Raw genomic sequence first — 23,577 nt, 5'->3', positions numbered from 1 at the left:
AACTTTATGAAAGGAAAACCTTCGAATTTTTGGAAGACAATATAGGAGAATTGTTTTACTAACCAGATAAGGTTGAAACTATGAACTAAAAGATTACTAAAGTTGATATTATTGAAATTAAGAACTTATTCAAATACACTATAAAGAAAGCAAAAAGACAAGCCAAAAGCTGAGAGAAGATATTTGCCTCATATAAAACTGACAGCTTAGTATCCAGAATATATATAAAGAACTTCAAAAGATCATCAAAAACATGACAACCAACCAAGTAGAAAAGTGAGCAAAAAAGATTGAACAGACATTTCACAAAAGAGGATACCCCAAAGGCCCGTGAACATATTAAAAGATTCTCAATCTCAGTAATGATTAGGATCATGCAAGTTAAAAGGACAAGATGGCATTTTACACCAACAAAATTGGCAAGAATGCAAATCTGACAATGCCAAGTGTTGGTGAGATGTTGAGCAATGGAAAGTTATACAGAAACTTCTGGTGGGAGTGTAAATTATAACCACTGTGAAAACAGTTCGGCAACTTTCTTATGAAGTTGACTATGTGCAGACCTTACTACTCAGCAGTTCCACTAGTAGGTATATGCCCTAGAGAAAATCTTACACATGTACATTGAGAGACAGATACAAGAACCTTCATAATAGCATTGTAATAAAACTTTAGGTGAAAAAAATCCAAATATTTGTGGACATAGTGGATAAATTGTACTCTGTTCATGTAATAGAATACTGTATAACAGTGAAAAAGAATGTACTACATCACCAGGTGTCAGCCCAGATGACCCACAAATGTGAAGCAGAAGAAAGCAAGTTGCTGAATACATGCAGTATAATAACATATTCAAAACAAAGCAGAAGTAAACTATATTGTTTAGGGATACCTGCATCTGTGATACAACTCTAAAGAAAATCATATGAATGTTTTTTTTGTTTTTTTTTTGTTTTTTTTTTTTTTTGCTGTACGCGGGCCTCTCACTGCTGTGGCCTCTCCCGTTGCGGAGCACAGGCTCCGGACACACAGGCTCCGCGGCCATGGCTCGCGGGCCCAGCCGCTCCGCGGCATGTGGGATCTTCCGGGATCGGGGCACGAACCCGTGTCCCCTGCATCGGCAGGCGGACTCTCAACCACTGCGCCACCAGGGAAGCCCCATATGAATGTTTAAATACAACATCATGATAGTGGTTGTTTCTTCAGAAGGCTTCTAGGTTACTGGTAATGTTCTGTTTCTTTAGTAATATTAGGTTTCATGAATGTTCATTTTGTTTTTAGGTTATAAATGTTCATTTTGGTTTTAGGTTATGCATGTATTTTTAAGTATAAAATATTTCATAATATAAAAGTAAGTTTTATATTTCATAATATAAAAGGAATTATGAAGAGGAATTACCGAGCATAATTAGTTCTCAGTTTTGAATTTGGGCCATGAGTCACTGTGTTCCATGGTCACTCACATAAATACAGCATAGTTTTGTCTTAGTAAAATCTTGGAGATTGGTGATGTTGCCGAAAGCTCAACTTCTCTGTATACTGGTGCCAAATCAAATCTCAGAGACAAAATAGAAAAGGATAGCCTTATTACTTTGCCAGGCAAAGGGGGACACAGCAGGCTCCTGCCTCGAAAAACTATGTGTCCCAACCTGGGAGGATTTGATGAGGGTTTTATAACAGTGGTTCAAAGGTGGGGTCTCTGACAACATCAGGGTGTACACAGGGCTTTCACTCCCTTCATCTCGTCTCAGGTGGTCTCCTAATCTTGAGGAGCTTCCCTGGTCCCTTTAATTTTGCCTCAGGTGGTTTCTTGGCTGCTTCCTCCCTTGATTAGCAACTGTTCGAATCTGCCCTTTGGAACTCAGGGAAGGTCATGGAGGCTGGAGTCTTGCCTTCAAGAAATGGGGGACAAAAGGGTCTCCATGCCTCGGAGCCCCACAGGGCCTCACTCGGTTTCACTGAAAGCTATTGGTTGTTAGCTAATGAGGGAGTCTATTTTCATTTTTACAAATAGATCACTAGTTTTTGGGGAAGAATCATAAACATTAAATATTGGGTTGGCCAAAAAGTTCATTCGGGGGACTTCCCTGGTGGTGCAAGTGGATAAGACTCTGCACTCCCAATGCAGGGGATGCAGGTTTGATCCCTGGTCAGGAAGCTAGATCCCACATGCATTGCACAGCTAAGAGTTTGCATGCCACAACTAAGGAGCCGGTGAGCCACAGCTAAGGAGCCTGCCTGCCACAACTAAGGCCCAGTGCAACCAAATAAATAAATTTTTTTAAAAAGTTCGTTGGGTTTTTCCGTACCAGCTTATGGAAAAACCCAAACGAACTTTTTGGCCAAACCCAATACATAAAATATTGCTGGAAGAGTGTATGAAATTTAAGTTTGTTGGTTGGCAGGGTGAAGCCTTTTAATTTTCATTAGATAACGGTTTGTACTCTGTTTTACTTTTAAATAAAAATTTCGGGGCTTCCCTGGTGGCGCAGTGGTTGAGAGTCCGCCTGCCGATGCAGGGGACACGGGTTCGTGCCCCGGTCTGGGAGGATCCCACATGCCGCGGAGCGACTGGGCCCGTGAGCCATGGCCGCTGAGCCTGCGCGTCCGGAGCCTGTGCTCCGCAATGGGAGAGGCCACAACAGTGAGAGGCCCGCGTACTGCAAAAAAAAAAAAAAAAAAAAAAAAAAAAAAAATTGTATTTAGAAGAATATCAGTCACATAAGAAATGTTTAAAAGTGTAATCTGCATAACAAAATTTGTGCGATCACCTGCCTCAACACACCCTAACACTGAAGTAATTTTTTAAAAAAATTTTTTGGCTGCACTAGGTCTTTGTTGCTGCACGCAGGCTTTCCCTAGTTGTGGCGAGCAGGGGCTACTCTTCGTTGTGGTGCACGGGCTTCTCATTGCGGTGGCTTCTCTTGTTGTAGAGCACGGGCTCTAGGCATGCAGGCTTCAGTAGTTGCAGCACGTGGGCTCAGTAGTTGAGGCACATGGGCCCTAGAATGCAAGGGCTTCAGTAGTTGTGGAGCATGGGCTCAGTAGTTATGGCTCACGGGCTCTAGAGCACAGGCTCAGTAGTTGTGGCACACAGGCTTAGTTGCTCTGCGGCATGTGGGATCTTCCCAGACTGTGGATCGAACCCATGTCCCTTGTGTTGGCAGGTGGATTCTTTTTTTTTTTAACATCTTTATTGGAGTATAATTGCTTTACAATGGCATGTTAGTTTCTGCTTTAAAACAAAGTGAGTCAGCTATACATATACATATATCCCCATATCTCCTCCCTCTTGCATCTCCCTCCCACTCTCCCTATCCCACCCCTGTAGGCGGTCACAAAGCACCGAGCTGATCTCCCTGTGCTATGCGACTGCTTCCCACTAGCTAGCTGTTTTACATTTGGTAGTGTATATATGTCAGTGCTACTCTCTCCCTTTGTCCCACCTTATCCTTCCCCCTCACCATGTCCTCAAGTCCATTCTCTATGTCTGCGTCTTTATTCCCCTCCTACCCCTAGGTTCTTCAGAACCCTTTTTTTTGTTTAGATTCCATATATATGTTAGCATACGGTATTTGTTTTTCTTTCTGACTTACTTCACTTTGTATGACAGTCTCTAGGTCCATCCACCTCACTACAAATAACTCAATTTTGTTTCTTTTTATGGCTGAGTAATATTCCATTGTATATATGTGGGCAGGCAGATTCTTAACCACTGCACCACCAGGGAAGTCCTAAAGCAATATTAATAGGTGATTCAGAGCAGGTTTTTAATGTTGGTAAACACAGAAGCAGATGCTTTCTTTTTTTTTTTTTTTAATTACTTTTTGCTGCATCTGGTCTTAGTTGCGGCACACTGGGATATTTGTTGTGGCATACGGGCTCCAGAGTGCATGGGCTCTGTAGTTGCAGCACATGGGCTTGGGTTTTGTTGCCCCACCACATGTGGGATCTTGGTTCCCCGACCAAGGATCGAGCACGCATCCCCTGCATTGGAAGGTGGATTCTTAACCACTGGACAACCAGGAAAGTCCCAGCAGATGCTTTCTTGGTAGAACTGTTTACTCTGATATTTTTACACTGTATTTAGTGTCACTGTTGATATTTTCTTCCGCTTTACCTTCCATGAGACCTTGAACTTGCTGATTGTAATTTTGCCAGTTGTGGTACCTTGACATCTTTCTGGAACAAATCTTTGAGGTACTATATTCGATTTGTTTACAGATACCTTAGATAGAACTTTAGGAGACAGACGGCATCTTGTGACTGTAGAACTGGAAGCAAAATCACTGGAAACATCATCTCTTCTGCCAGTCATCGAGTATGCAGCAAGTGTTGCTGAAGACCTTTCTCAGGCCTCACGAGAGGCCATTGAAAATGGCCTTTACAGCGCGTGCCTCCAAGGTAAGGTACTCCAATCAGAGTGCACATTAGTATCACACTCAACCATTTAATCCCTCCTAATGTTAGAAACTGTTTCATTCTTCTCTTCTAACTTTGGTGGTGTTTTCTCCATATCTCTTCCCATCACGCATATGTCATACCTTTATAGTTGTCCCACAGCCTTGGATATTGTTTTGGGTTTTTTTCAGTCTTCTGTTCACTTTGCTTTTCAGTTTTGGAGGTTTCTACTGATATATTTTCTAACTCAGACTGTTTCCTCAGCTGTTTCCCATCTAAGACTATCAGTGGGCTTCTTCCTTTCTGTTACAGTGTTTTTCATCTGAAGCATTTCTTTTTGGTTCTTTCTTAGGACTTCTGTCTCTCTGCTCTCATGCCCATCTGTTCTTGCATGCCCTTTACTTTACCTATTAAGCCCTTAGCATATTAGTCATAGTTGTTTATATTCTCAGTCTGATCATTCAGCGTCCCTGCCACATCTGGTTCTGATGCTTGCTCTCTATTCAAATTCAAATTGTGCTCTTTGCCTTTCAATATGCCTTATAAGTTTTTCCTTTTTTTCTTTTATTTATTTTTTATATAGCATGTTCTTTTTTTTTTTTTTTTTTTTTGCGGTACGCGGGCCTCTCACTGTTGTGGCCTCTCCCGTTGCGGAGCACAGGCTCCGGACGCACAGGCTCCGGACGCACAGGCTCAGCAGCCATGGCTCACGGGCACAGCCGCTCCGCGGCATGTGAGATCTTCCCGGACCGGGGCACGAACCCGTGTCCCCTGCATCGGCAGGTGGACTCTCAACCACTGCGCCACCAGGGAAGCCCTATAGCAGGTTCTTATTAGTTGTCTATTTTATACATATTAGTGCATATATGTCAATCCCAATCTCCCAATTCATCCCATAATTTTTTCTTGATAGCCACATGTGATGTACTGGGTAAGGGACTGCTATAAACCGGCCTTTAGTAATGTGGTGGTGAAGTAAAGGGGAGGGGAAGCATCTGTAGTCCCAGGATTAGGTCTCAGTCTTCTAGTCAGCCTGTGCCTTTGGACTCTGAGCTACACAAGTGTTTCTCAGTTTTCTTCACCCCCCTTAGGTGGGACAGGATGGCTAGAGTAGATTGGAATTGGGTACTTCCCTCAAGTCAGTTAGTCTCTGATAATATCCCTGCAGGTTTTGCTCTAATTAAGTAGTTTCCCCTGAGGGCAGGCCTTGTTAAGAATGGAGTGCCTTGGAGTATTTCAGGATGGATTCTTTTCCCCTCCCCCTGAATCTCTGATATTTACTGTGAGAACCTGCTTGAGCTCACAAAATTATGCCCCTCTCCACCCCCAAGACTGGGTCCCCCTGGAGTTTTTTTTTTTTTTTTTTTTTTTTTTTTTGCGGCATGCGGGCCTCTCACTGTTGTGGCCTCCCCCGCTGCGGAGCACAGGCTCCGGACGCGCAGGCTCTGGACGCGCAGGCTCAGCGGCCATGGCCCACGGGCCCAGCCGCTCCGCGGCATATGGGATCCTCCCAGACCGGGGCACGAACCCGTATCCCCTGCATCGGCAGGCGGACTCTCAACCACTTGCGCCACCAGGGAGGCCCCCCCCTGGAGTTTTTAACTCTGACTTGGCCACACCGAGCCTCAAGCAGTTCAATTACAGTTCAGGTGTGACTGCCTGCACTCACCTGTCTCTCCAGTCTTGGGGACAGTGGTTTGCCCTTTGTCCTCCCATCTCTTGCCAATTCAAAAAGAATTGTTGCTTTTTACTTATTATTTACAACAAAGTGATGACTTCAGAGCTCCTTTACATGCAGAACTGGAAACTAGAAGTTCTCTGCCTATCTCTTTACACATTTCATTTACCTCTCACTGTATACTGAGTCCTAATAAAATCTTTTCCCCCTTACCTAGGACCACTGCTTGGATCGCCAATTCAAGATATAGCAATTACTTTACATTCATTGGTAATTCATCCCGGTACCTCCACAGCTATGATTTCTGCCTGTGCCTCAAGATGCCTACAAAAGGTATGGAAGTGTCCTAATCCTTTTTGCTTTAAGGTGACTCTCCGGACAGTAGTGAACCACTAGTCCACAGACAGCTGTGCTCACAGTGCCTGACCTTGTGTCTTTGTATCCTGAGCCTTATAGTCAAGAGTTTTTACCATGGAGAATCTTTGATTTCTTAATCACCAGGGTTTTATTCAAAAGAGGATCTAAGAAATTACTGTTTGACACAGATAGTTATTAAATATCCTCTGATTTTGGCAAAGAGGCAAGTTTTTTTAAGTGGTGTCTCTGCTTTCCCCATCCCAGATACACAGCCATAAGAGGCAAGCTTGGTAGATTTGAGTAAAAGACATATCTGGGGTCAGCTTGGCCCAAAATGGATTATAATCTAAAGGACATTGAAGGTCTAATATTGGTTCCAATGTTGGAGTTCATGTTTGTTCTAATAAAATTAATTAAGGATCACTGAAATCAGGTAAGTCCTGTTGAATAACAGATCAAATAAGCATTTTTCCTTCTCAGAGCATAAAGCAGTCTGGTCTTCTCTGGTTACCTGAGGGTATGTCCTTGAGTGTCTTGCCCCAGTAATCTACCAGAGCTGGATTAACCCCCAGGGCCTTAGTGTGCTGAATGCTGATTCCATGCATTCTTCTCAGTATGGGAATACTATAGTTTTGTTGGTGACTGATTTTGCATTAAAACGCTTGCTTTTATAATCATTTTCTAATGTTTTGGACTGTGGTTGAGACCTGATTTTCTGTAGTCTTATTTGAATCCATAATTATAAAGTTAAATACCCTAAGCCCCTGACTTAGGAAGGCTGAACTTTAACGGCTCTTTCATATAAGTTCAAATTCATACTTCTTAAAAAGTTTTTGGGAAAAAAAAAGTTTTTGATTACAAAGAAAAAACACTACACTTTCAAAAATAAAATTGTTTAAATATTGTTTGCCTAAGCATATAGTTAGAAATATTACCTGTAAAGTGGTCATGATTAAATTGTTGAGAACATTTACCTTCCAGTAATTCTTAGTTTTTCCTGACATTGGTTTTAGTTTTGAAATAATGGTAACCTGAAAGATACAATGTTTCTAAATTAACCCCAAGCCCCAGTATATAGGCCAGTCCTTCAAAATCTAATATGCCTTGGTTAGCCTTTTTATTAAGATCATAGTAGAGAATAAGAATTAACTTTATGGTGCTTACACTTAATCTTTTGTTTTAATTCATTACTTTAAATACTACTAATGGAAATACTCTGGCCCTTGTTAAACTTCATCTAGTGGGGAAGCTCCTCCTCTGCTATGAGAAGTTAATGACGCTTCATATATTTATTGAGCCATTGGTGGTGTGCTTATAGTATAGTGCACTGGGCACTGAGAGGGGCACAAATAGGATGCATACGTTTTTCTTGACCTAAAGGAGCTTATGATTTAAAAGGGAAATAAATAACCAAATAGCCAGAATATCAGATAGAATGGACTGAGATCCATAAAAGCTGAGACGTGGGGAATTGGGGCAGGGTTCTTGGAAAGAAGTTTATGTTGCCAAAACTCGGCCTCCACCAGTGCCGAACAGAAACGCGGAGACAGAGTTTTGGGTGAAGTAGAAAAGAGTAGCTTTTATTGCTTTGCCAGGCAAAGGGGGCCACAGAGGGCTAATGCCCTCAAGACTGTGTGATCCACCCTGGAGGGGTTATGAGGAGTTTTATAGTGTTCAAAGAGCAGGATGTGATCAGCTTGTGGACAATTCTGGGATTGGCTGGCATCAAGGTGAAGTTTCAAGCATCATCAATCAGCCTTCTGGTTTCAACCAGTCTAGGGTCTATGTGCTTGTGGTCAGCAGTTTTCCTCTGGCAGGCGGTCTGCTTCCTGTGCAAACAACTTAGGAGTGTGTGTCAGGCCTCTATACCTTTCAGGGAACTGGGAGTTCGGTGATTCTGCCATGTGGCAGCATTATAGTCTAAATTGTTACCAGTTCCCTAGCCCAACAGCTGTTCTTTGTTTCTGCATCTTCACATTTCCCAATCATTAACTCTGGAGTCAGCATTTTATTTCAAAACACAACAGGGGCTTGTACATGGTTTCATTAATTGTTGAGCTGTGATGTTTTGGAAGATTTGGGCACAGTGGGCAGCATTCCAGACAAGGGGAGATTAAAGAAGGCAGGGGAGTAGTGAAATTAGGGTTGGAAAAGTAAAATAGAGTCAGACTGTAGAGAAACCTTTAAAAACTACATCTAGAAGTTTGAGATTTGTTTTGAGAACAGTGGTGAATAATTTAAAGTTTTTTGAAGAGAGCAGTATAATCATTAGAATACAGAAGGGACTGGAGTAGGGAAAAGAGTCTAGGACAGGGAATGGACTAGGTCTGAACCAGGATACCAGCAACAGGAGTGGAAATCTTACAGCTTACTTGTGGAAAAAGGGAAATCAAAGATGCATGTCCCGGTGAACTGAAGAGTAGTGATGCCATCAACAGAAAGAGGAAAAAGCAGACAGGAGTGTTTGGAAAAGAAAATGATGAGTTCCGTTTGGGGCATATTGGGTTGCTATAAGATATTTAGACAGTATCCCAGAGCAGACCAGTGGAGTACAAGGCTGGAGCACTCAGAGACCGTGGCTTGGATAAAGTTTAGAATTTTTGAGGAAGCTAATGTAGAAGCTGTTCTTTTTTTTTTTTTTTTTTTTTTTTTTTTTTTTTGCGGTATGCGGGCCTCTCACTGCCGTGGCCTCTCCCGTTGCGGAGCACAGGCTCCGGACGCGCAGGCCCAGCGGCCATGGCTCACGGGCCCAGCCGCTCCGCGGCACACGGGATCCTCCCAGACCGGGGCACGAACCCGTATCCCCTGCATCGGCAGGCGGACTCTCAACCACTGCGCCACCAGGGAGGCCCTAGAAGCTGTTCTTGATGCTCTGTAACTATGTTGCCAAGGAAAAGGCTGTGAAAAGAAAAGAGGACTAAGGACAGACCCACAAGCACAGTACTTCCTGTTCAGTTACATAGAACTCAGTCCTTTCCTTAGTTGTAGCATTTTTTTCTCTTTAATTTTTAACCTTTTCCCACTCCATTATGTTGTTCTAAAAGACACTGCATGAAGTGGCACAAAGCTTTTGGTAAGAATTGCAAAAATACGGAGGATATATTTAGTTGTTGACTGTCATTATTTTTTAGTAATGTTTTCATTCAAAGACTATTACTTTTTCTATAGTTATTTCAGTTGATAGTGATTTTAAAGGCTTAATCTGCTGTGAAGAACTGAGATTATGTTTTTACTATATATGTGTGCTACGTTTTTTGAAATTTCTATGATATAGAGAATTATACTGCTGGCCATTTTTCATGGTCGTGAAAGTAGGAGGCGGGGGTGGGGGGAGGGAGTAGGTGGTGAGGTATCAGGGACAGAAGAGCATTACTTGACAATATAGGCGAAGATACTGCCTGGTCCTAAGTGAGTGGTGGCAGGTGAGCAAAGAGATGATCAGCCATAGCCAAATAAAGGTGAGGGGTACATTTCAGAGCCCTAGCTCTTTTATCTGGTTTCTGCTGCTAAGTCTAAGTTTATTACATCCCACCTGACAGCCAGAGGCTTAGAATTTATAGAAATTGTTTTGTTTTGTTTTGTTTTTAAACTCTGGCAGGCTGGAGAAGTAAGTTAGCTTTTAAAATCAAACCCATCAGTAGTTATGGTGCTCCTAAACGCCCTCCAAAATCCGTTTACCAATTTGCCTGATGAATGATGCTCTAAAGACAGCGTCTGACTAGGACCCCAGTAAGTCTTTATACCTCTGCTTTCGTCCACTTCCTATTTGCCCTATGCTGTTTTAGCTTTTTATAGTTTCCATGCTCTTTTCTTTCCATGTGCTTGTTCTTCTTGGCCTTTGTTATCTGTTCAGAATTTTAGATTTCAGTCTGTTTCAAATAGAGAATGTGTTTCTATTAACTTACTGTGTTTTTAGCTCTCTCCTTTATTTCCCTCCTTGATTGCCCTGACTTGTAGTATGCACTATAACTATAGGTATCAAAAACAAAAGAAGAGGTTTAAATATGAAGAAATCTTTGAAGGGGGAAAACCATTTTCTTTCCCTCTGTCTCTGGGCACATGTTCACAGGTACTCTACATAATGAGACTTTGCCAAGCATTCCCTTGCAACACACCATACAAGAGGTCTCAGACATGCTACTGTCATGCATGTACAAGCAAGTATTGAAATTTTGGACTTCTTATAGAGTGTTAAAGCAGGCTTATGTCTTTTTGCTAGAGGCTCTAGGCTAAGAGTATGGACAGTATTTAAATTTTTATGAGTCTTCCCTTCAAAACAGAAATTTGATCTGCAGTTTAAGGAAGAGGAGTTAATATTCTTTAATTTCTTTAGGCTCTGAAGAAAGCTGATAAGCAAATTTTGGAGCCCCTGATGAATCTTGAGGTTACAGTGACTAGAGATTACCTCAGTCCTGTCCTAGCAGATCTGGCACAAAGAAGAGGGAACGTTCAGGAAATCCAGACTCGTCAGGACAACAAAGTTGTTATTGGATTTGTTCCCTTAGCAGAAATTATGGTAGGTACTTTGTGACTAAATGTACATACTTTTTTACGTAAATTGCTGGAGAAATCCAGGGGATTATGGCAGCCTGGGGGGGCGGGTGTCCCTTTCCATTCCTCTACAGAGGCTGAGGTGTGCTGTACCAAAATGCATCACCAGCCTAAATAAGCACTTATCTTACTTCTTCTGTTGCCGGCTTTGAGGCAAGTTTCATTCTCCTCCCCACCAGCCTGTCCTGCTAGGACAGGCACCTGAGTGCCAGCAGACTTTTTACCAAATGTTGGGACCAAGGAATACTTCTGAAGCATACCCACACTACTGGTTTTCTGTCATCCACAATACTTACCAAATTTTTCCTGATAATGGTCAAAGGTTCTGCAGGAAGAGACTTGAGGCTTAACTTTGCAGAGATAACTGACTTAAAATTATTTTAACTAGGGTTATTCAACTGTGCTTCGAACGTTAACATCAGGCTCAGCTACCTTTGCCTTAGAGCTCTCTAATTATCAAGCCATGAATCCTCAAGACCAAAGTACACTGCTCAGCCAGAGAAGTGGCTTGTCCTAAGTCCTTGGAGAGAAACTCAGGAGCACCTACCTACTTCATTTTCAGTAAGAACAACTGAAAAGGTAGAACTTGAAACAGACAGTGGCACTTGGTGCTGCCCATTCTATTTTATAGAATGAGAAACGTGCTTTGATGTTGAAGGTTAATGTACCTGAACTGTATTGTGTATCTAGGATGTTATTACTGTCGGTAGTCAAGGTTCAGTCTTTTGCAATATACTGAATGATAGATATCACGAGGTTTTTGGTTGGTTGATTTTAAGCTGCTCTCACAGGAAAGATGTCAGTCTTCTATGTATAACGTATAATAAGATGGAGGTTCAATCAATAAAAAGATTTTATTCAAAAACATGATTTTTAAAATCAAGCTGATCGTGGTACAGATGATTGTGGGCATTTTCCCCTATTTTTCTTTTGTTTCAGCTCATTTTTACATTGTGTCCTCGTGGTCACAATATCCCGTAAAGACAGGTTCTGCAGCTATTCCTCGTCTGTACGACAGGTAAAGTACAAACAAAAGATGTTTTAGATTGATATAACTCATCTCCATCTTAAGGAACTTAATAGCTCAAATCAGAATCACTAAACCATCACTAATTATTGAAAAAAGAGATTCATAATGGAGTTCTAAGTTACAGCAAAATTTATCTATAAAACAGTTTAAAGTCCAAGATATCTTCTCCTTATAGGTACTGGAAATAGTTCCCAATTTCTCCTAATTAAATCACAGCCTCTTAGGTGACATACATTTCTATTTATAGGAAAAAAAACCCAATAAGCCATCTAACACTAAATAAGGTTAAAACTCACCCTGTACTTAATAGTATCCTAGCTTGAAAAATAAATCTGTCTTACCTGAGCATTCTGCAGCGGTGAATTGTTAGTCTCCTGTAGGCATCCTCTAGGCTTCTGACATCTTTGTGACTCCAGAGTCTCTCACCAACAGCACTTGCCCGAGGCCTAAAATTTAAACCACATGTGCCCCAATGTAGTTTTCTGTTTTCTTAAATAAGCAAACCACATGCTTGGGGAAGTTCCTAGTGGTTTCCTACTTGGGTACAGAAGGAAAACTCAGGCACCTTAATTCAAATGTTATCCCTTAAATTCCATACCATAATCTTGGAGTAAGGTTAGTTGCATCCACATACTCTCCCCATAGACAAGCTTCTCCACCAATGACAAGTTTTTTCTGTTCCTGAGAACCTAGATTAAAATCATTGATGTAAGTTAGGTAGTTGCAACTGGAGGCCTATATACAGAGGCAATGCTGATTTCTATTGTTATCTTAGGGCAACATTTCTCTCCTGTTAAGCAGGACCTTGGGAGACGTTCGTGGCTGTGGCACAAGGTGGCCAACTTTATTGCCATGGCTGACCCCATGGTTCACATAGTATTTGTTAGCATGTTAACTAATGTGGCAGTCTGGTAGTAAAGATACCATTTTATTAAAGGGACTATCTCTAGTAATTATGACTTTCTGATTCTCAGAAAATGCTTTTTAGATTAACAGTTATGTCAATTCCTAATAGACCTACAGTTTTGAAACTCTTTTAAACAGCAAAATACTTTTCCTCAAAGGAAATTTTATATTAAAGTCTGATATACAAAAATGGACAAAGTAGAACTGTTCTTAATGAAGGGGGTTTGAGAGTCTGGAGCCCCACCACTTGACATGCCCACCCCCAAGGACGCCTCCTCCTCAGAACCCGGAAGCCACTGAACAGGACGGGATCCCTGCTTAGGTGGCTTGCATTGGAGAGGCAGCTCAGAGTAGGAGATACAAGGTTAATGCAGTCAGGCATCTTTAAATGCATAGTGATAACAAGTCTTATCAGTGAAAATGGAGAGAAAAATCTAAGGGAATCTACTTTTGAAGTTCTTTCATTTAGGGAAGAATGTGGTTTCTTTCACAGAGTTTAAAATGATATTGTAGTTGGTCTGTTTAAGTACACACAAACAAAATCAAGGGTCAAACATAAAAGGGAGGATAGTTGGTAGATGCTACCTAGGTAAGGGTTCCCTGGAGGGAGGGTAGGGAAAAAAACCTAACAAATCAAGTAATGATGGTTGCTTCACTTACCCTCAAAACTAAGAGGGTCCACAGCATAGTATTTTTTCCAGTCTTGTCCATAACTGATCCAGTCTAAGTACCAAGGAGCAGAAAGGATCACAGGGAAGCCAGCTTCTGTAACTTTACTTTGTTCCTGAGTATAGTCCTCCATTTTCCACACTTGAATTACTGTGCCTGGCATGAGCTATTAAAGTCACAAATCACAATATATATTATTAGGTCTCCCAACTACAGTAGATGAAACTAAAAGTCCAAGGCATTGTAGCTAAGAAAATAACTTTTAAGATCCTTGAAAAAAGCAACATTTCCTTTTTTCCCTTTCTCCTTAGAATATCAAATACTATTTGTTGTAGGGACTTAGAAGTTTCATCAACCTTAAGGTTGGATATTTAACCTTTGTCTACATATGATACCATATAGGTGTAATGAATTAAAGGTTTTCATCCCATTGCTACCACACTATTGCACTTACTTTGGAACTCTGAGGATGCCACCAACCCTTCTGGAAAGATAATACTAGTAGCTGGACTTGCAAATTCTCAGTTGCCCCCAAAGGAAAATAAAGAATTCTGAGTATGTCAGAGAAATGCCATTTAAAATAAAAAGTGTACATTGACAATTTTACTTAAAACAAAACTATCTTAACAGCAATATAGACTTATTTATCTGTTTGTTCTGCCCTTCTGAAAAAAGGAACGGTCTTCAAAGTACTTCAATTTGTGATTAAAAATGAGATGGCGGGGGAGGTGGGGAGATGGGGGAGAAGGGGAGATGGGGAGATGAGGAGGAGGTGGCGCTGAAGAATGAAGTAAATGGAAGAAATCAGATCAATACCATTATCATTGGTCTCAGTGTTACAGCTCAAATGGAAAGGTAAACTCATTTCCCCAGCATTACAGGGAAGCTTCATTAGGGTTCCTTCCATCCAAGCAAGTATTAAGTCTCTCATATTAAAACCAAATGCAGTCTTAATACTTCTCACCTTGCTTGCATCATCAAAAACTTCTTGCCAGACTATGGAGTTCTTGTTCATGGCTGAAATCATATCCAAAACCCTACCATTGAAAAAATTACAAAGTTATTTCAGATCACAAGCTTACCAATATGTGTAAAGAATGCACATTTTTATCCCAAGAACTCCAACACTGAGAGGTGCCTCTCAGTTTACAGCAGAACTAGCTAAAGCTGGGTGGCGACCCATGTGGTTCCTTATTTCTAGCGCATGGCTCAGAACCTGACACAGCAGAGGGGTTCAACAGTCAATTGCAGAATGAATGAGCTAAGCATACCCCAAAGATAGGAAGATGGGGCAACTCAGGGAAGTGTATAAACAGCAATCTTTGTAATTTCATGGGTATCAACTAGCCTGTGACATCACCTAAATAACTTCCAACAGTGTTGACAATCAATCCACAAATATTTCCTGATGTTCAGAAAATGGCAGGTGCTCTGCAGGATAAAAAATTAGACTGTATCACACAAAAAGCTGAACAGGAAAAGGCTAGAATCTGGGCTTGCTCAATGCAGGAGTTGGCAAGCTATAGCCTGCAGCCTATTTTTGTATGGCTCTTGAGCTGAGAATGGTTTTTACATTTGTAAAGCATTGTTTAAAAAATAAGAGTATGCAAAAAAAAAAAAAAAGTGGGCAACCATATGTGCCCCATGAAGTCTCCCATGTTTATTGTCTGGCCCTTCAGAGAACAAGTTTACTGCTCCCTAGCATGGAGCAGCACTGTCTACTAGAACTTTATGCAGTGATGGAAATGTTCTATGTATGCACTTTCCAGGATGGTAGCCACTAGCCTCATCTAGCTGTTGAACACCTGAAATGTGGCTAATGTGACTGAGGAACTGAATTTTTAATTTTCTTCAATTCTGATTTAAATACAAACAGCCACATATGGCTGTGGCTACCACACGAGACAGCACAGATAGAAAGTAAAAGAAATGCTCCAGCGTTGTTGACAAAAGGGACTGAATTCCAGGGGATGGATGGTGACGAAGACTTCGCAGGGCAGCCAGGGCTCTGAGCTGAGTTCTCAGAACAGATGACTGTTATCCTGTGTTTCAACAGTTACTGCAAAAGGATCAGAGTCACTATGTTATTGATTTAAAGAAAATAGTGGCTATTGCTCCCTCCTTTATGATTTTCATCTATACTTTGTGTAACAAAGAACATAACATCTATACTTTGGCAAGGAGTGGAGAGAAAATGAAAAATAAAGTAGTACTAAATAACAGCTTAAGCTTTTACAAAAGGCATTGATGAAATAAAAACAGAAGTAGGCTTTAAAGTAACTTACGCTTGCATATAGAAAGATTCTAGTTCCTTAAAATTTCTGCCGAAGCCTTTGTCCCTCATGAAATCCTGGATTTCTGGATTGGATGCCCTTAAACAAAAAGTGATCAAAATTTTATTAAAAGTTCAATATGCCCAATCTTTTTTTTTTTTTTTTTTGGCTGCGTGGCACATGGAATCTTAGTTCCCCGAACAGAGATTGAGGCCACGCCGCTTGCACTGGAAGTGCAGAGTCTTAACCCCTGGACTGCCAGGGAAGTCCCTGCCCAATCTTTTTAAAGCAGCATATATCCCTAACATCTTATACACATGTAAAACTATTAAATTTTGTAGAGTAAAATAAACCTAAAAACTTACTTATGAGTTATCTTAGCTTTCCACTGCAAATAATTTTTTTCTAGAAGCTGATTTCCTATAAAAATGGTTTTCCCTAACCTCCCACCTCTCTCCTCCATCTGAGGCTATTTGCAAAGAGGACTTTTACTTGAAAAATCTCTCCCACTTAATCATTACCCTCTTTCACTAAAGCTCTTCTTGTTCACTCTTTAGTCTTTTTTTTAAAATTCCCATTTCCTTCTGCATCTCAATTCTCCTTACTAAAAGCTTTTACTTTGTCATACCACCCATATGGACATTCTACCGAAATCCACCATCTCACGAGTTGTGTTGCCAAGTTAAAACCGTATAGAGATGTTACCCCAAATCTTCCCTTTTCATGTGGAGACCTCTACACCTACTTCAGATGAAAGTTTTTAGAAATAGGGGGTTTTTAACAAATTTTCATACCAACAATCAAAATCTACTTCATCTCCTCCCAAATGAATGAATTCATCCGGAAACACGGTACTAATTTCTTTGAAAAATTTAGACAGGAAGCTGTAAGTTGTATTCCAAATAGGGTTTATAGGTCCAAAAGCCCCAGATGGCTCTTTTCCATTATAACATGGAGTCAGGAGGTCTTTCTGGCCTGGAAGGAAACATGGAGAATCTTTTCTAAAGAAGTATTTCAGTCACAAAGAGACGGCTTTGCACATGATTATATTACTTTATTTTGTTGAAGCCAAAGGAGATTTTATACAGAAAAAGATAAATGTGTTTACTAAGAGTTACTATGATAATTTCTTCCAAATAAGAAAAGAATTGTTTCCTGAATACTATCCCTGTACACCTCTTTTGTTTCCCTTTCCATCAGCCTCTGAAATATTACCCATTTCAAGTATCTCAAATATTAATGACTCCCAAATCTAAACCTTGCCCCAATCCTTTTGTCTCGAGCTTCAAACCATATTTCAAAGTCTCTGCTGAACACAATTAGATATCCTAGCTTCACTTCAAATATAATCAAACAAAAACCAAATGGTCTTCCCCAAACTCCTTCTGTAGCTTCTCCTGATTTTCACATTCTGGTAAGCGAGACACCATCCTCCTACGTCTCTTGTCCCTCTCCTGGAGTCAGTCAGTTGCCCAAGTTCTATGGGTTGTATTTCCAGGATGTCTCTCAGTTCTATATATTATTTTCCATCCCTGCTATCACCATTCTGGTCTAGGACCTTCAATCTCCTCCCCCTTCCCATCTGTCACTTTCACATAGGATTCCCTGAAGTGTGGCTCCCATCATGTCACTCTTCTACTCTGTAACTTTCACTGGCTTCCATGTGTCCTGATGAATCCCACATCCTCACCCAAGGCCCTCTACACTACTTTTTCAGACTCATTTCCCACTGTACTCCATGTCTATTCTAATAATACTTATTGCACAATTATAAATGCTAGGTGTGGTGCTATGTGCTTTACATTCATTCTGTAATCTTCAAAAAAAAAATACATGATAGCTACTGCTAATACTCCCATTTTAGAGATGGGTAAACTGAGGATGAGATGTTCTGACTTGCCCAAGGTCACTCAGTTTATAAACGCCAGAAGCAGGATTCAAATCCAGGCAATCTAGCTCCAGAGCCAGTTCTTAAGCACCCGACAGTACAACTACTCTCTGCTGCACTGTACTCCAGCTAAATTGCCTTTCTTGTTATTCCCTCTACCAGAAACATGAATATATTCTTTGATCTCTCAAAAGCATTTTAAGTGTTACTTCATTCATGTAATGTTTAATTCACTTATGCATTCTACTTGTTGTAATCATTTCTTGTTTTCCTTTATCCCTTGTGTTTATACTTTAGGCAATGCCTATAGTGACTTGCTCACAAAAGACACATAATAGTTACTGAATTACAACTATCAATAGTTTGCACAACCTTTGTGCAAATCACAAGAACAAAATGAGCAAACACCAAGTCAGGAGATGCAGGACCTCAAATGTTCATTTTCTGCAACTCATAAAACACACTCCTTACCTTCTCCCCAAGACTGCGTATGTCCAGGGCTATCAAATTCTGGCAGGATCCGAATCCCTCGTAATCGGGCATATTCAATCACCATACGGACATCGTTTGGAGTATAAACATGAGACGAAGAATAGCTTCCCTGTAAAAGCCATATTTCTTAAAATGTATGAACTGTTTACAGCTCTGTACTTCAGTATCTGCTGGCAGATTGTTCAAGTATTACAAAGTATAAAATAATCTTATGTGATGTTGGATGACTCATTTAAATTATTTGTTTACTGTATCTTATCAATAAGCTCTCAGCACACTTTGGGTTAATTCCAGATTTACTGATAGGACTGTCTATCTCTACCAGCACCTCGTTTCAGCAATGTCTACCGTCAGGCTGTTTCAACCTCATGTAACTGTACGACAAAACAGAAATGTTTCACTCCGAAGTGAAAATTCTGAATACACTGCCCTTGTCAGTTTTAGAATAAAAATTCACACATTATTACAAAGCATAGCTGTTGTCTTTCAAAGTCACTTTAATTAGTGTCAGCTTTAAAAATTCCCGAGGGGCTTTCCTGGTGGCGCAGTGGTTGAGAGTCCGCCTGCCGATGCAGGGGACACGGGTTCGTGCCCCGGTCCGGGAAGATCCCACACGCCGCGGAGCGGCTGGGCCCGTGAGCCATGGCCGCTGAGTGTGCGCGTCCGGAGCCTGTGCTCCGCAACGGGAGAGGCCACAACAGTGAGAGGCCCGCGTACCGCAAAAAAAAAAAAAAAAAAAAAAAAAAAAATTCCCCGAGATGCTCTGATAAGTGACCTGTTTTTGTTTTTTGTCTTTTTTTTAAAGATTACCCTTGGTCCTGCTGTAGGTCCTTGAAAAATTAGAACTCAATATTGGTGGTAACTAAAGATAAAGGTCCATTAAAGGTGTTACCATGGCACATTTCTCAAGGTATAAATATATAAATATAAATAAATGCTCAACCTCTAAAAAGTAGTCTTGCCCTACCCCATCCTCAACATCAAATCTGTATTGAATCAAGACTAGATCTAACCACCAGTTTACAGTAAATACAGGAGACAGAAGAACATATTGACACTGGGAATGCAACCAGCAAAACCCAGACTGTGGGAAACTATAAGACAAACTGAGCTTAGTTTCCTCAATGAAAATAATAAATTATAAGAAAAAAAAAAGATGGGCAGGGATGGGCAGCTACATATAAGAGAGAACAGACATATTAACTGACCACAATGTATGGACCTTATTTGCATCCGAATGCAAATAAATTTTTTTTAAAAAGAAAAAGGCACTTGGGGAAACATGAATAATGACTGGCTATCTGGATTATTGCTATTTTTTTTAGCTGTGATAACGAACTATAACTTTTTAAACAGGCCTTTTTACCAATAAGATATGATGTCTGGGAAACCTTCAAAATAATGGAGGGGGTATAGGTGATACAAGACTGGCCATTACTTGATCACTGAGGCTGACTGATAAGGAAATAGGAATGCATTAAATTCTACTTCTGTATATGTTTGAAGTTTTCCATATTAAAAGCACGCAACAGGAGTGCTGCTAGGATTTCAATCCAAACTACATCAACACCTTGGAGAGAGTTCTGGAATTGTGGCCAGAGGACAAAATGTAGGGTCTTGGCTCTGCCTCTTGCTAACTACAACTCTGGATGAGACAGGCAGCTTCTCCTGGCTGTCAGTGACTGGCCTTGTACTAGAGGGGGAGTCACCTAGATGGTATCGAGGCTCACTCCCAGCTTCACTGGTCTATAATACAGTGAATCTGAACACTCCTAAGACAACCATTATTTTCCAAGAAGGAGCCGTTATCTGTAAGATTCCCTGTTTCATATAGTTTATCAGAGAGAAAAGAAGTCGTCATTTATAGAATTCAAAACAATTCTGTTTAAAACAACTATACAGGGGCTTCCCTGGTGGCGCAGTGGTTGAGAGTCCGCCTGCCGATGCAGGGGACACGGGTTCGTGCCCCGATCCCGGAAGATCCCACATGCCGCGGAGCGGCTGGGCCCGCGAGCCATGGCCCCGGAGCCTGTGCTCCGCAACGGGAGAGGCCACAGCAGTGAGAGGCCCGCGTACAGCAAAAAAATAAAAAATAATAAATAAATAAATAAATAAAACAACTATACAGTTGGACTACTTGGTAAATATAATTACTTGACCTTATGTTAATCACGAATGCTTCAGGTCTCCTACATTCATTAAGGTTTTAAAATTTTTATTTGTATAGCCCCTAGAGATTGTTTACATTTACGATAACATAACAATTACAAAACCACAAGTTTTGTGGATCTAAAATGCTCAGCCGCAGCCTATTAAAAACATCTAAAACCACAAATCCACAAATATCTTTTTTTTTTTTTTTTTTTTTTTGGCCGCACTGACCAGGAATCTAACCCACACCCCCTGCAGTGGAAGCATGGAGTCTTAACCACTGGACCGCCAGGGAGGTCCCACAAATATCTAACTTTTATACTTCAATTCTATCCATAAGAAGAAACATTTAAGTTGCAAACTTCTAATGAAACTATACCAAAAATTTTTTTTTGTATACGAACAACAATAACGTGATTTACTCACTTTTTTGCTTAATCCAGGAAAAGTGACACTCTGATAAGGGAAAGACGGGTCATCTACTATGTGCCAGTGGAGAACATTAAACTTATTAAAAGCCATAGCATCCTGCAAGCAAACATGTTAAAAATTTATATACCTTAAAACCATAATGAGATTATCAGCTCACGCTGTCAGAATGGCTGTCATCAAAAAGGACACAACAAATGTTGGTGAGGGTGTGGAGAAAAGGGAACCCTTGTACACTGTTAGTGGGAATATAAATTGCTGTAGCCACTGTGGAAAACAGCCTGGAGGTTTCTCAAAAAACTAAAAATAAAGCTACCATATGACCCAGCAATCCCCATTCACTCCTGGGTATACATACCTGAAAAAAACACTAATTTGAAAAGATACATGCACCCCAATGTTCATAGCGGCATGATTTACAATTGCCAAGATATGGAAGCAAGCTACGTATCCATCAACAGATGAATGGATAAAGATGTGGTGTATATATATACAATAGAATACTACTCAGCAATAAAAAAAAGAAATTTTGCTGTGTGCAACAAGATGGATGGACTTGGAGGGCATTATGCTAAGTAAAGTAAGTCAGACAGAAAGATATGTATAATATCACTTATATGTGGAATCTAAAAAATACAACTAGTGAATATAACAAAAAAGGAAGCAGATTCACAGATAAAGAGAACAAACCCAGTGGGGAGAGAGAAGGAAAAAAAAATTACATACCACAGGTATATTATACAATCCAATTTACTTACCTGCATGCAGGATTGTTTCCAATGTGTCTTGTTTCCTTTTAAAATTTACTTTTTCAACAAGGGAAGAATGTGAAGAAGTATAAATTCCTTATATTCTTTACATGGCATGTTGCTTTTCAAAAAGCCTATACAGAATTCTTATTTATTCTAAACAGTAAGCTATAACTTTGCCCTATGGGAAGGGAGCAAGCTTATAAATTTCCAGTAAGTATTTAGGGGTTAGCCAAGAATGGAGAATAGTTCTTGGCTACCACTACTACTGTGTTTGGGAATGCAGCAGAGGAAAAATGGGACTTGTAATTCCCACAGTTCTGAGATTTGAGTGCCAACCCTTCCTTACAGATGAAAGAAACTCAGTACAAACACAGTACAATTCTAATTAAAATCCTCAAATTTGGGGGGAAATTGACATTGATTTTATGTACACTCTGGATGAATAAACAATATGTATATAAAATATAAAAGACTATATGAAGATGAAAAATGCTAAGAGGAGAGATTTGCCCTATCAGAGAATCAAAACTTACAGCCTCCCTTCTCCTTATGATGTGGCCAAGACGGCAGAGCAGGAAGACCCTCCTGCTCACCTCCTGCCACAGACACACCAAAATTACAGCTATTAACAGAGCAATTATTGATGAGAATGACCTGAAAACTAGCAGAAAAGATTCTTCCACAACTAACAGTATAAAGAAGAAACCACAAGGAGACAGGTAGGTGGGTCAAGACCCACACCCTAGACTACGTGACCCACAAATGGGAGGATATCACAGTTGCAGAGGTTCTCGCCAAGGGGTGAGGAATCCGAGCCCACATCAGGCTCTGTAGCCTGGGGTCCAACACCGGGAAAACAAGCCCCCCAAATATCTGGCTTTGAAGGCCAGCAGGGCTTACATATGGATGAGCTGGCAGGCTGTAGGAAACAGACTGTGCTCTTAAAAAGCGTATGTAGATTCCTCCTCCAGTGTGGGAGGACAGGAGTTCGCACCTCCCCACAACTAGGGCACCTGGCAGATGTTGGTGGGGGACCTCGATACCCAAGGAGATGGGAGGAACCCCCGAGCAACCGGGTAGGACATGTGGGGGAGTGAGGGGGGAAGAGAAGCGGAGGCCGGACAGGACAGGCACCCTTGAGGGGTGGGTGGGAGAGGGGAGGGGTCCCCACACCTGAAGGGACCCTCGGGGGCTTGGAGGATCAGTAGGGAGCACGCCTAGTGTTTCCCTGCCCAATCAGGCCTGGGGAAGCCTGCTGGGCTCCCAGGCCAGGGCCTCCACTCTCTGAGGCCCCCTCCAGGCCGCGTGGTTCCTAGGGGTGTAGGACAGAGGCGGGGAGGGGCCCTCTGGGATCGGAGGATCAGGGGAGATGCAGAAGGCGTTTCCCCCGCCCACTCAGGCCCCGGGAAGCCTGCTGGGCTCCTGGGCCTGGTCCTCTGTTCTCCAGGGCCCCCTCGGGCCTTACAGGTCCTAGGGATGTGGGAGGGAGGGAGGAGCGGGGAAGAGGAGGCAGATGGTGGCGGGGGAACCCCCAGGACCGGAGGCCTGGCAGGCATTTCCCTGACCACTCAGGCCCAGGGAGCCTGCTGGAGTCCCAGACCTGGTCCTCCGCCCTCAAGGCCAGAGGCACTCCTGGGCCTCTCCTGCTGCATTGAACCTAAGCCCCACCTCCGAAGGGGCTTTTCAGCCCCGTGGGTCCTAAGCATAGGCCCTGCCCACCACCTAAACCCCGCCTCCCACAGCCAAGGCCTTTTACAGCTATTTTTCCCTCCTCTTTTTTTGCTTTTTTACCTTCCAGTTGTTGTTTCATCTATATATTTTTTTCTAACATATCTGTTAGTTTTCTAATCTTATTTTCTTTTTTACTCTTCGTTATTCTTCAGCTCTTTTTTTTTTTTGCCGCCCTGCATGGCTTGCAGGATCTTGGTTCATGAGCTGGGGGTCGTGGCTGAGCTCCCGTGGTGGGAGCTCCAAGTCTGAACCACTGGACTAACAGAGGA

General features: G+C 41.5%; 2 protein-coding genes across 5 annotated transcripts in view; one reads left to right on the top strand and one right to left on the bottom strand.

Annotated features, from left to right (window-relative positions):
* GFM2 (GTP dependent ribosome recycling factor mitochondrial 2) overlaps positions 1 to 13,514 on the top strand; it is a 48,786-nt gene extending 35,272 nt beyond the window's left edge. For both annotated transcript variants that reach the window (XM_060093046.1, XM_060093045.1), the window contains 4 exons: positions 4,225 to 4,404; positions 6,297 to 6,412; positions 10,770 to 10,952; positions 11,376 to 13,514. In XM_060093046.1, the coding sequence (XP_059949029.1) occupies positions 4,225 to 4,404; positions 6,297 to 6,412; positions 10,770 to 10,952; positions 11,376 to 11,504 (608 nt within the window). In that variant the 3' untranslated portion in view covers positions 11,505 to 13,514. The remainder of the gene's footprint in view (positions 1 to 4,224; positions 4,405 to 6,296; positions 6,413 to 10,769; positions 10,953 to 11,375) is intronic.
* HEXB (hexosaminidase subunit beta) overlaps positions 1 to 23,577 on the bottom strand; it is a 61,772-nt gene that overhangs the window by 7,225 nt on the left and 30,970 nt on the right. The window contains exons 6-14 of one of the 3 annotated variants that reach the window (XM_060093048.1): positions 20,823 to 20,924; positions 18,225 to 18,354; positions 16,660 to 16,840; positions 15,878 to 15,964; positions 14,557 to 14,629; positions 13,584 to 13,758; positions 12,616 to 12,706; positions 12,359 to 12,463; positions 7,999 to 9,334 (exon numbers count right to left, since the gene is read on the bottom strand). In XM_060093048.1, coding sequence (XP_059949031.1) covers positions 9,262 to 9,334; positions 12,359 to 12,463; positions 12,616 to 12,706; positions 13,584 to 13,758; positions 14,557 to 14,629; positions 15,878 to 15,964; positions 16,660 to 16,840; positions 18,225 to 18,354; positions 20,823 to 20,924 — 1,017 coding nt within the window. In that variant the 3' untranslated portion in view covers positions 7,999 to 9,261. Of the gene's footprint in view, positions 1 to 7,998; positions 9,335 to 11,822; positions 11,995 to 12,358; positions 12,464 to 12,615; positions 12,707 to 13,583; positions 13,759 to 14,556; positions 14,630 to 15,877; positions 15,965 to 16,659; positions 16,841 to 18,224; positions 18,355 to 20,822; positions 20,925 to 23,577 lie in introns of those variants that run through there. The other 2 variants (XM_060093049.1, XM_060093050.1) reach the window with 2 other exon arrangements.

This window comes from Mesoplodon densirostris, chromosome 3 (genome assembly GCF_025265405.1).
Source record: "Mesoplodon densirostris isolate mMesDen1 chromosome 3, mMesDen1 primary haplotype, whole genome shotgun sequence".
Taxonomy (NCBI): domain Eukaryota; kingdom Metazoa; phylum Chordata; class Mammalia; order Artiodactyla; family Ziphiidae; genus Mesoplodon; species Mesoplodon densirostris.
The sequence above is the reverse complement of the archived record's forward strand: the minus strand, read 5'-3'. Positions and strand labels throughout refer to the sequence as shown.